Source organism: Myotis lucifugus, unplaced genomic scaffold (assembly GCF_000147115.1).
Source record: "Myotis lucifugus unplaced genomic scaffold, Myoluc2.0 scaffold_21, whole genome shotgun sequence".
NCBI classification, from domain to species: domain Eukaryota; kingdom Metazoa; phylum Chordata; class Mammalia; order Chiroptera; family Vespertilionidae; genus Myotis; species Myotis lucifugus.
In genome coordinates, this window is record NW_005871069.1 from 7,012,443 (window position 1) to 7,025,874 (window position 13,432).

At 44.0% G+C, this 13,432-nt stretch overlaps 1 protein-coding gene across 1 annotated transcript in view; it reads right to left on the minus strand.

The window, feature by feature from the left end:
* Positions 1-13,432, minus strand: part of CCDC138 (coiled-coil domain containing 138) — a 204,581-nt gene that overhangs the window by 157,752 nt on the left and 33,397 nt on the right. The window contains exons 6-7 of the mRNA XM_023751377.1: positions 12,666-12,824; positions 879-998 (exon numbers count right to left, since the gene is read on the minus strand). Coding sequence (XP_023607145.1) covers positions 879-998; positions 12,666-12,824 — 279 coding nt within the window. The remainder of the gene's footprint in view (positions 1-878; positions 999-12,665; positions 12,825-13,432) is intronic.

Sequence of the window (13,432 nt, forward strand, 5' to 3'; positions counted from 1 at the left end):
ACCACTGGGAATGACTGGTCACTATGACACACACTGACCCACCAGGGGCAGACGCTAAATGCAAGAAGCTGCCATCTGGTGGTCAGTGTGCTCCCCACAGGAGAGCTCTGCTGAGCCACAAGCCAGGCTGACGGCTACCAGAAGAGTGGTTGTGGTGGGAGTCTCTCCTGCCTCCTCAGCAGTGCTAAGAATGTCCGACTGCAGCTTAGGCCTGCTCCCCGCTGGCAAGTGGACATCCCCCGAGGGCTCCCAGGCTGCCAGAGGGATGACTGACTGCCAGCTTAGGCTCGATCCCCCGGGGAGCAGGCCTAAGCCAGGAGGTGGACATTCTCTGAGGGGTCCCAGACTGCAAGAGGGCACAGGCCGGGCTGAGGGACACCACCCCCCCCCCCCGAGTGCACAAATTTTTGTGCACTGGGCCTCTAGTATAAATAAATAATTACAGTGCAATATGATACCAGTCTACTAGTATACTCACAAGAGTATGAACAATGTAAAGACTTCCTTCTAGTACAGTGCCTAGTATATTAATAGATACCCACAAAATAAATGAATATTAAATAAGCACTTAAAAGCAGTTAAAAGTCCCCAGGTTATTGGGGTTTTTCCTTTGGCTTGTTTTTAAATATAGTACTTGCTTTTATATTTTTAAAAATTTCGGCTTGCCAAACTTCTCAGCTGGTTGCCAGAACAGATGATGAGAAAGCAAAAGCTTAAGAATATTTTATATTGGAAGTATTTTGTAATAAAGCTACAAGCAAAGTTAATCAAACATTTCTCTAGCCAGATGTTCTAAGATTGACTTATAATTTGTTAAATATAAACCATATAGTACCAAGATTGTCTTATAATCTAATATATATTAAAATGGATCTTACCTGTTTTTTTAAGTTATCATTCAATTCTTTCAAAGCATCAAAAGAAGACCTTAGCCTCTTGCTTTCTTTGTTTTTATCCTTGAGAACCTCAGTTAAGTGTGCAACTTCTGCAACATGTTGCTAGGAGGGAAAAATATTTTATTTAAAAATAAGGTAAGGATTCCTTGTCACTAATAGTACTAAACATAAATTAAAAATTAGAACTCCTGCCGAAACCGGTTTGGCTCAGTGGATAGAGCGTTGGCCTGCGGACTGAAAGGTCCCAGGTTCGATTCCGGTCAAGGGCATGTACCTGGGTTGCGGGCACATCCCCAGTAGGAGGTGTGCAGGAGGCAGCTGATCGATGTTTCTCTCTCATCGATGTTTCTAACTTTCTATCTCTCTCCCTTCCTCTCTGTAAAAAATCAATAAAATATATTTAAAAAAAAAATTAGAACTCCTTGAATCAAAAGAACTTTAATCAGCATGTTTAAGCACACATGACTAATGTTGCAAATAATTTATAAAAACTGTATAGTCAATCAAAATACTAACCAAGCATTAAACGCAATTGTGAAATACCTATTAAAACATATTAAGCTGCAATAAAGCTTCTGCTCAGAAAAATCCACCACAGAAACTCAATGAAATTATTTCTATTTGACATTGCAGAATGGTAAAACAAAGAAAGATTTCAGATCCTTCCAAAGAGACTAATTAGTTATTCATAGCTTTAAAGATTGAAATTTAACATTTAAGTTACCCTTAAGAAGTAGAAGAAATAGTCCACAGACAGAAAATAATTTCTTGTTCTCATAAAGTGGCTACAATTGTTTTACATCTCAAAAAATTAACATATATAATAAAATGTATCTGATGCTTTGACTCTCCTTAATCAGTTTTATAAATGATTCAAATCAATTTCCCCTCTAATTACATTTAAATGAGATAGCATGTTTTCAATTTAAAGTATGAATACTTGTTTCTTTCACCCCTTACTCTCTATCCTTAATGTATTTGAAAAAGCAAGTTTACAAAGGAAAAAAAGTGAGTTTCCTTCTTTCAAGTAATCATATCAGCACCATTAAAATATAGCAGGTATCTTTATACTTAAAACAGCAGACAAATCTAAGGAGAAAACAAAACAAAACACAAGAATAGCCCTAACCGATTTGGCTCAGTGGATAGAGCGTCAATCTGTGGACTGAAAGGTCCCAGGTTCGATTCCGGTCAAGGGCATGTACCGTAGTTGCGGGCACATCCCCAGTAGGAGGTGTGCAGGAGGCAGCGGATCAATGTTTCTAACTCTCTATCCCTTTCCCTTCCTCTCTGTAAAAAATCAATAAAATATTTTTTAAAAAAACAAAACACAAGAATAAAAGTAGGATGGAGAGCTCTGAGATTCCAAGCATTCCTTCTTGTGAAACCATGTTTAAAAATTCAATCATCTGCAAAAATTAGGTTTATGTAATTTTATTATTACATTAAATGATTCCTTAAATAACTTAGGATATAATCACAAATACACTTTTTTATACAATGTATTCCTGGGATGACGGTTGTTTCAATATTTGCAAATCAATTAATGTAATACATGAGATAAACAAAATGAAGGACAAAAATCATATGATCATATCAAAAGATACAGAAAAAGCATTTGACAAAATCCAACATCCATTTATGATTAAAAACTATCAGCAAAGTGGGAATAGAGGACACATACTTCAACATAATAAAGGCCATATATGACAAACCTACAGTTAATATCCTACTCAACAGGGATAAACTTAAAACATTTCCCTTAAGATCAATAACAAGACAGGGATATCCACTTTCCCCACTCTTATTCAACATAGTACTGGAAATCCTAGCCATAGTGATCAGACAAGAAGAAGAAATCAAAAGCATTCAAATTGGAAAGGAGGAAGTAAAGCTCTTTATTCCCAGATGACATGATATTGTACATAAAAAACCCTAAAGATTCCACCAAAAAACTACTAGAACTGATAAATGAATTCAGTAAAGTAGCAGGTTACAAAATAACCTTTCAGAAACAGTTACATTTTCACTCAGCAATAATAAACTCTCAGAGAGGGAAACTAAGAAAACCATACCATTTATAATTGCATCAAAAAAAAAGTAAAATACCATACTACCCTGGCCTGTGTTGAGACATTTCATGAAGTGTCTCAACCCTGTGCTGAGGTTTTAGACTTAGAAACAAACACCTCTGTACAGACGGATTTGTGGAGAGTGAGAATCAAGGCTAAGGTGTGTATTTTCTCTTATATGAATGGGAGAGAGAGAAGATGACTCAGGAAGCCACTGTAACAGTTCTTAGAAGCTGGGTCCGCTCATTGGCATATACACTACTCCTTACTGCAGGGCAATGTTCCACCTGGATCCAGCTGCAAAGTTTATTTGGAAAGTTGAAGGCCTCTCTTAGTCCTACTGGATTTGCAATGAGCCCTCTGTGGCCTTTTGCTTTGAGTGCTGTTTCCCTTTTATCAGAGGGCGGCACTATATAAATTACTATTTTTCCCACAGCATATTCACTCGGATTGCATTCTTAACAAAGGAAGGAGAGGCTGCATATTGGGCAGAAGTCACCATTCAAGGATTAGGTGGCTTCCTATATGCTTCTAAACTGCTTTAATAGAAGTATTCAAATCTCTTGATAGTGAGCTGGAAAGGCTACAGGAGAAAAGAGTTTCGGTTTCATTAGAAACTTTATGATTAGGGAACCTTTAAAACCGGTCTCAGTAATTTCTAGGCTCAGGGCCTTTAGTTGTTTGTTCCTTTCCTTAATGAATGAGACACATTTCTATTCCGCAGTCAATAAAAAATAACAAAACCTCATCTCTTCCCCTTTGCGCCAGCATGGAGGGACCTTATTGCTAAGTGAAATACTCTTTTCAGAGAAAGACAATTCTCACATGATCTCACTTAAATTTGGAACCTTAGTACCAAAATAATCTGATAAACCGAGCGGATCCAGAGACATGAAAGCATGGAACAGAGTGCAGAATCTCGGAGGGATGTTGGGAGAGGGTGGGTGAGTGGGAGGTAATCAGCCAAGGTCTTTGTATGCATATATCCATGGCCACTGGGGTGGTGAGGGCCTGGGGAGGGGGGCGGGGGAGGGCTGGGGGGGGGTCACTGGCGGGGGCGAGAGGAATCAGAAAAATATGACTAAGTGTCAAGAAAAATACCAACCCTTAGATGATCCACAAAATGAATTTTTAACTGTGTTTCATGAAGTAACTGTAAATAAATGCAAAGGGAAAGACAGAAATTCTCATGAGAAAAATGTAAAAGTTTTCAAAAGAACATAACTGGGAATTTCAGAACTTTATCATACCAGAATTAAAAAATTTATTAGTTGAGCTCAATAGCGACATAGAAATGAAAGAAGAAACAGTGAATTTAAAGACAGCTAAACAGACATAAAATCTGAAGAACACAGAAGGGAAAAAAATGAGGAAAAGGGAACTGAACTTCAGAAATCTGTGGAGTAATCTATCTATACTAATAAAAGGATAATATGCTAATTAGACAGGATAGACTGGACGTCTTCCGGACGTCCTTCTGGACAAAGCCACAGTGGCTGCGAGGGCCAAGGAGGGCTGGCGGCCGGAAGTGGCAGCAGCAGTGGGGTGATGGGGCGGTGCCTTCCTCTGATCAGCCCGGTCGCCTCCCACAGAGGGAGGCCAGAGGCAGCAGCAGCGGCGGTGGGGTGATAGGGACGGCGCCACCCCTGATCAGCCCGGTCACCTCCCACAGAGGGAGGCCAGACTGCGGCTTAGGCCTACTTCCCCTGGAGAGCGGGCCTAAGCCATCAGTAGGACATCTCCTGAGGGCTCCCGGACTGTGAGAGGGGTCAGGCCAGCCTGAGGGACCGCCCCCAATGGATGAATATTTGTGCACTGTGCCTCTAGTCTATAATAATAAAAGGGTTAACATGCTAATTAGACCAGATGTCTTCCAAACGTCATTCCGACATCCTTCCTGAAGAAGCCGGGGCCTGAGGGAAGCCAGCCTGGTTCCCGGGTGCCTGCAGGCGGCCCAGGGAAGCCAGCACAGGTCCTGGGTGCCTGTGGGCGGCCCAGAGAAAGACAGCCAGAGTCCCAGGTGCTGCGGGTGGCCCAGGGAAGGCAGCCTTGGAGAAGCCAGCCTGGGTCCCAGGTGCCTGAGGGTGGCCCTGAGGAAGCCAGCCCGGGTCCCGGGTGCCTGTGGGCAGCCCAGAAGCCAGCCAGCCGGGGTCCCAGGTGCATGCGAGAGGCTCGAGGGAAGCCAGCCCAGGTCTCGAATGCCTGCAGGTGGCCCGGGGGAAGCCAGCCCTGTTCCTGGGTGCCTGCGGACGGCCGAAAGGAGCCAGCCCGGATCCTGGATGCCAGTTGGAAGCCGGTGCCAGCAGCTGGGAGAAGGAAGGCCTACTCTTCTTTTTTTTAAAATGGCTTCAGAAAGGAAGGGAGAGGGAGAGAGAAACATAAATGATGCAAGAGAATCATTGATCAGCTGCCTCCTGCATGACCCCCACTGGGAATTGAGCCCGCAACCCAGGCATGTGCCATTGACTGGAATCAAACCTGGGACCCTTCAGTCCGAAGACCAACACTCTGTCCACGGAGCCAAACCAGTTAGGGCAGGAAGGCTGATCAGGGGATTTTTGTGCATTATGCCTCTAGTAATAATAATAATAAAAGCGTAATATGCAAATCAACTGAATGACCAAACAGCAAAACGACCATCCAGATGACCTTCTGGACAACCACGCAATGACACCCACTGGCACCAGGCCACCCAAGGTGGGTGCGATGCAATTGGTCGGGGGCCCAACCATCACCGCATGATCACCCTGCAGAGGGAGGCCCAGGCCACTGGCCAGCAGGGCAATCAATCAATCCGGGGGCTCCACAATCACCCCAAAGAGGGAGGCCCAGGCCACCGACCGGTGGGCTACAGCAGGTAGGTGGCCCTCCCTCTGTGGGGTGCAATTGATCACATGATCACCCTGCAGAGGGAAGCCCAGGCCACTGCAATCGATCAACTGGGGGGCTCCACGATCGCTCCAAAGAGGGAGGCCCAGGCCACCAACTGGTGGGCTGCGGCGGGAGGGTGGGACCTCCTTTGGGGGACATGATCGATCACATGATCACCCTGCAGAGGGAGGCCCAGGCCACCGGTCAGCGGAGCAATCGATCAATCAGGGGGCCCCATGATCACCCCTAAGAGGGAGGCCTAGGCCACTGACCGGTGGGCTGCAGCGGGTGGCCAGGACCTCCCTCTGCAGGGGCGATCCATTGCAGAGCCCCGCCAGGTGGGCAGGGCCTACCTCTTTGGGTGAATCAATAGCGGAGCCCCACAATCAATTGCCCCAAACAGGGAGGCCCAGGATACCCAGTGGCGGTGCTGTGGCAGGAGGACGGGGCCTTACTCTGTGGGGGCAATTGATCACGGGGCTCCCGGGCTGTGAGAGGGCACAGGCCAGGCTGAGGGACCCCCCCCCCAAGTGCACGAATTTTGTGCACCGGGCCTCTAGTAGTAATAGTAAAAAGCCTAACATATGAGTAATTGGAAATCCAAAAGAAGAAGAGAAAGTACTAGGAGTAAAAAAAAATATTTGAAGAAATATTTCATTTTTTCTCTTAAATATATTTTATTGATTTTTTATAGAGGAAGGGAGAGGGATAGAGAGTTAGAAACATCGATGCGAGAGAAACATCGATTAGCTGCCTCCTGCACACCTCCTACTGGGAATGTGCCCGCAACCAAGGTACATGCCCTTGACCAGAATCAAACCTGGGACCTTACAGTCCGCAGGCCGATGCTCTATCCACTGAGCTAAACTGGTCAGGGCAAGAAATATTTCTTACTAGGAGAAAGAAAAATATTTGATTACAAACTTCCAAAATTTGGTGAAAAACATAAATTTATAAATTCAGGATGCTCAGTGAACCCCAAGCAGGATAAAATCACACAAAAGCATAGGGATAAGTACCTTTGGAGAGAACCAAGATGGCGACATAGGTAAATAACTATACTCGCCACCTCCCATAACCACATCAAAATTACAATTAAAATACAGAACAATCATCATGCAGAACTGCCTGAAAGCTGGCTGAACGGAAGTCCTACAACTAGAGAAGTAAAGAAGAAATCACGTTGAGACTTGTAGGAGGGATGGAGGCACAGATGGTGCTGGTCCAACACACACGTGCTGTTTTTTTAATTGGGAGGGAGATAGTCTCTGTGGAAGCCGCCCCGTGAGGAACAAGAGGTCCCATTCCCACACCAGACTGCCAGCACAGGGTTCCAGAGGTGGGAAAAGAAGCCCCCATAACTACCGGCTATAAAAACCAGTGGAGATTGGGACTCAGTGACAAGGAGGCTGCTGGAGACCTAGCTATTCATCTTAAAGGGCCAGCACATGAACTGAACTTAAAAAGTCCCTCTTCCTCTGAGCCCTAGTGCCAGAAGAGGCTCTAGGGCAGCGGTTCTCAACCTGTGGGTCGAGACCCCTTTGGCGGTCGAACGACCCTTTCACTGGGGTCGCCTAAGACCATACTGCATATCAGATATTTACATTACGATAAATAACAGTAGCAACATTACAGTTATGAAGTAGCAACGAAAATAATTTTATGGTTGGGTCACACCATGAGGAACTGTATTTAAAGGGCCAGAAGGTTGAGAACCACTGCTCTAGGGGACCCAGCAACATACAGGGAGGAACTGGATTGTCTGGCATCAGGGCAGAAACTCCAACTCCCAGATGGAGGTGATTGCAGGGTCATTGTTGCTATGCTGGAACCTCTCTGGTTACAGGGCTGACTGGCAGCCATATCCATTTGCTCTGCCCTGGTGATTCCCTAAGACTCCATCCCATCCAATCTGCAGCCCCACCCAACATGTTTGCAGCAGCTTTTGCATATGAATGCCCTGTCCTTGCTCAGGCTTCAGACTTTACTAAACTCTCTCAAAAAAGCTACAGCTGGGGCAATGTGCTCCAAACTTATGAAAAAAAAAGGCTCAAGACCCTGAACTAGCATGAGCCTGCCTTGCTTCACAGCTGGGCCTCACCTGGGCACCTACAAGCCCAATACAAATAGCACCTGTTGGCTGGTCCCAGGCAATGGCTGACTTTGCACCTCTCTAGAGGTCCTAGAGCCAGTGCACCTGTTGGACAGCTTAAGATCATACCAGAGTACAACTCTACACATCGACAAGTGACACACTCAAGGGGCAGGCTCAATGAGCACCAAAGCCCCATTGAAGCAAGTCCTACTCCATAGGGGTGTTTCCTGCACAGCAGCTTTCCCACTGGAGCCATAGCTGGTCCTCACAGCCATTTGGCCTGGATGTCAATTCCTCCCAATGACTGCCAACAGCAATCAAGGCTCAACTACAAGACTGTGTACACAGCCCACACAGGGACATACCTGGAGTGCCCAGCTCACATGACTTGGGAGGCTGAGCCACTGGCCCCTACAGGACACCTACTTCACAAGGACACTCTATCAATTCCAGGAGACACAGCAGCTCTACCTAACACAGGGAAGCAGCCAAAATGGGGAGACAAAAAACATGTCACAAATGAAAGAAATGGAAGCTAGAAAACGTTAGGATACACAGTTCAAAACCATACTTATAAGGTTACTCAAGGATCTTAGTGAGAAATTCAAAATCATGCAAAAGGATCAGTCAGAAAATAACCATACACTAAGTGAAATAAAGAATAGTTTACAGGGATTTAGCAGTAGAGTACAGGAGTCTGAAATTCAAATTAACGATGTGGAATGTGAGGGACCAAAAAATACCCAATCAGAAGGGGGGAAAAAAAGAATCCAAAAATATAAAGATAGTATAAGGAAAGTCTGGGACAACGTCAAGCATAGCAATATTTGCATTATGTGTGTGTGGGGGGGGGGGGGCGGGGGAGGCAGAAGGAGATGAGAGAGAGCAAGATACTGAAAACCTATTTGAAGTAATAATGACAGAAAACTTCCCCTACCTGGTGAAATAGACTTACATGTTCAGGAAGCACAGAGAGTCCGAAACAAGAGGACCCCAAAGAGGCCCACACCAAGACACATCATAATTAAAATACCAAAGGCTAGAGGAGAAACCAAGATGGCGGCATAGGTAAAAACCTGAAATTGCTGCCTCGCACTTCAAAAATATAACTAAAAGACATAATTTGAGAGTAAACTTATAAGTATGGTTTTGAACTCTGTATACTAAAGTTTGCTTGCTTCCATTTCTTTCATTTGTGACATCATCCAGAACCACAGAAGGCTGGCTGAGTGGAAATTCTACACCGAGAAGGAAAGAGAAAAGCACACTGAGACTCAGAGGAGGTGCAGAAGTAAAGTGCAGAGGTACGGAGGCACACATGGAAAGGGCTGGCAACTGAGGACGCGGTTGTCTTTTTCAATCGGGAGGAGTCAGAAACTCTGATCTGAACTCCAGTTCCGGGTGAGTCTCTGGGGACCCAGAATCATATGTGGAGAAACTGGACTGTCTGGCATCAGGCGAAACTCGAGGGCAGCTTTCTCTCGGAGGTGCTTGCAGCGATTACCGCAGGACACTGAGACCTGGGGCCTCTTAGGGCAGGGCTGAGGATCAGCCATAGCTGTTTGTTCCACCCTATAGATTCCCTGAGACCCCACCCCACCCAAGCTGTGCTCAGAGGCTTTTGCATATGAATGGCTTGGCCCTTTGCAATCTAAAATTACCTAACAAACTGCAGCTGGGCCAGACAGACGCAGAACATCCAAAAGAAGGCCCAAGGCCCCACAGCAGCTTGCATTGCTTCACAGCTGGGCCTCATCTGGACACCTCCAAACCACAAACAAACAAGAGGAATCTGCAGATCTCTCCATAGCTCCTGCTGGGTAGCCTCAGGCAGAGGGATAAATTAGTACCTCCTTAGAGATCCAAGAGCCAGTGTACTCAGTGGTCAGAGTGGGACCATCCAGATTACAACTCCTCAGATCCATAAGGGACATACTCAGGGGGCAGACTCAGTGAGCACCAAAGCTCCACTGAAGTAAGTCTTGGCCCATAAGGGTGTCTCCAGCACAGAAGTTCTCCCAACGTAGACACAGCTGGATTCTCGCAGCCAATTGGGCGTGGGAGGTCAATTCCTCCCAGTGATACCAACAACAATCAAAGCTTAACTACAACAAGACTGTGCACAAAGCCCACAAGGGGTGCACCAAGAGTGTCAACCTCAGGTAATTGGGGAGTCTGAGCCACTGGGCCCTATAGGACACCTAGCACAGAAAGCCACTCTATCAACACAGGGAAGCAGCCAAAATGCGGAGACAAAGAAACAGGTCACAAATGACAGAAATGGAGGAAAGCAAACTACTGGATATAGAGTTCAAAACCACAGTTATAAGGTTTTTCATGAATTTTCTACAAACCGCCGATAAAGTTAGTAAGACCCTCAATAAGACTAGTGAGACCCTCGAGGATATGGAAAAGGACCAACTAGAAATTAAGCATTCACTGACTGAAATAAAGAATATTATACAGAGATCCAACAGCAGACTAGAGGATCCCAAGAATCAAGGCAAAGATTTGAAGTACGAAGAAGTAAAAAACACCCAACCGGAAAAGCAAAATGAAAAAAGAATCCAAAAAATATGAAGATAGTGTAAGGAGCCTCTGGGACAACTTTCAAGTGAACCAACATCCGAATTATGGAGGTGCCAAAAGAAGAGAGAGAGCAAGATACTGAAAACCTATTTGAAGAAATAATGACAGAAAACTTTCCCTACCTTGTGAAAGAAATAGACTTACAAGTCCAGGAAGCGCAGAGAACCCAAAACAAAAAGAATCTGAAGAGGACCACACCAAGACACATCATAATTAAAATGCCAAGAGCAAAAGACAAAGAGAGAATCTTAAAAGCAGCAAGCAAGAGAAAAACAGTTCGTTACCTGCAATGGAGTACCCATACAACTGTCAGCTGATTTCTCAACAGAAACTATGCAGGCCAGAAGGGAGTGGCAAGAAATATTCAAAGTGATGAATAGCAAGGACCTACATCCAAGATTTTTCTACCCAGCAAAGCTCTCATTTAGAATTGAAGGTCAGAGAAACAGCTTCCCAGACAAGAAAAAGCTAAAGGAGTTCATCACCACCAAACCAGTAAGACATGGGAGGAGGAGGATGAAGAGGAAGAAGGGGAGGAGGAGGAGGGAAGGAAAAGGGATAAAAATTATGAATAATAAAAAGCAACAAATACATATCTATCAACAATTGAATCTAAAAATCAAAATAAATGAACAAAATAAACTGGTGAATAAAATAAAATCAGAGGCATAGAACAGACTGATGAATCTCAGATGGAAGGAAGGAGGGGGGCGGGAAGAGATTAACCAAAGATCTTACCTATGGATATAGACAGTAGGGAGGTGAAGGCCTGGGGCAAGTTGAGAACCCAGTGGAGGGGGGCAATGGGGAGAAAATAGGGGACATCTGTAATAATATCAACAATAAAGATTTTTTTAAAAGCACAGGGAGATTCAGCATAATTGAATTGCTGCTAAAAAAAGCAAAGATATAGAAAAATCATGTAACGATTCTATTTACATGACATTTTCAGAAAGGCAGGAACAAAAAAAAGAGCAGTTGTTTTCAAGGGTTGAGACTGGGGGAATAGGGATAACTACAAAGGAGCATAAGGAAACTTTGAGTGCTGAAATTATTATCTTGATTATGGTGGTGATTATAAGACTTTTAAAACAGAATTTTACGCTATATGTTATACATACAGGAACATATCTCTTCATATGAAATAAAGAAGGATACAATACAAACTATAAAACATTCTTGACATAAACATTTAATCTGAATATAATCATTAGGAAACAATAGGCAAATCCAGAATAAGACATACTCTATAACAGCGGTCGCCAACCAGTGGTCCGTGAGGTCCAAAAGGTTGGCGACCACTGGTTTAAGGAAACCTTTGGAGCAGCTGTGGCCAACCGGTGGTCTGCAGACCACTGGTGGTCCGTGAGATCTGAAAGGTTGGTGACCACTGCTCTATAAGAATACTGGCCTGGCCCTGATCGTTTTGGCTCAGTGGATAGAGCGTCAGCCTGCAGACTCAAGGGTCCCAGGTTCGATACCGGTCAAGGGCATGTACCTTGGTTTCGGGCACATACCCAGTGAGAAGTGTGCAGGAGGCAGCTGATCGATGTCTCTCTCTCATCGATGTTTCTAACTCTCTATCCATCTCCCTTCCTCTTTGTGAAAGATCAATAAAATGTATTTAAAAAAATATATATACTGGCCTGGGGCCTTCAAAGAAAAGTCTCTCAAAAAACAAAAATAGTAGAGTTGACTGCTCTAGATTAGAAGAAAGCACCAAGATATAAAAATGAAACATAATGCATGAATTATGTCCAGTTTCTTGATCCAAAAATATAACAAAAGAAACAATAAAAGACATTTTGAAAACCAAGTGGGAAAGTGAGTGTAAATTGTACATTAAATTAAATTACTTAATTAGTATTAATTTCCTAATACGATAACAGTATAGAGAATGTACTTATTGTTAGGGAATACATACTTCTAAAAATAAGTACTATCTATAATACAAAGGGCATTTTTAGGGGTGCTGTGTCATGATTTTTGCAAGTTACTTATAAATCATCCAGGAAAAAAAAAAATGTGTGTGTGTGAAAGTGGTTGGGAAGAAAAAATAAAGCCTCTGTGGCAAATGCTAATAACTAGTGGATCTAAATTAAGAGGAAAAAGAGAAACTCTAAAATCAAATGCTACAGTTACCTCCTTCATAATCTGAAATCTTGTAAGAACTTCTTCTTCCACACCTTTCATTTTGCTCAAGGCAGTTTCATGTCTGAACAGCAGTTGTTCTCTTTCAACTAAAAAATGTTCTCGCTTCTGAAGTTCTTCAGCAAATTCCTGTTGTGCTGCAGTTTCACACTGAATCAAAACGTAAGATTTAAAAATGTGTTTTAAAAAGTACATTCACAAATTCTACAAATTATATTTACAAAAATTACAGAATAATCAAATGGTACCAAGCAAAATCTGGATTACGATAATAATTAGACTAGTACAGCAGCAAGTAAACTTGCACAGAAATTTTAATTTGCTATAAAATGACTTGATACTATAGTGAGATACTACTATGGTAACTCAAAAGAATTTGGGGTAGGAAACCAAGATGGCGGCATAGGTAAACACCGGAAATTGTTGCCTCGCACGACCACTTCAAAAATACAAATAAAAGACAAAACGAACATGATCCAGAACCACAGGAAGGCTGGCTGAGTGGAAATTCTACAAGTAGAAGGAAAGAGAAAAGCACTGAGACTCAGAGGAGGTGCGGAAGTAAAGAGCAGAGGTACGGAGGCGCACACCGAAAGGGCTGGCAGCTGAGGACGAGGCGCACGTGGAGAGGGCTGGCGGCTGAGGACGCGACGCACGTGGAGAGGGCTGGCGGCTGAGGACGAGGTTGTCTTTTTCAATCGGGAGGGAGTCTCAAGCTCCCGACTGCTCTGAACTCCAGTTCCAGGTGAGTCTCTGGG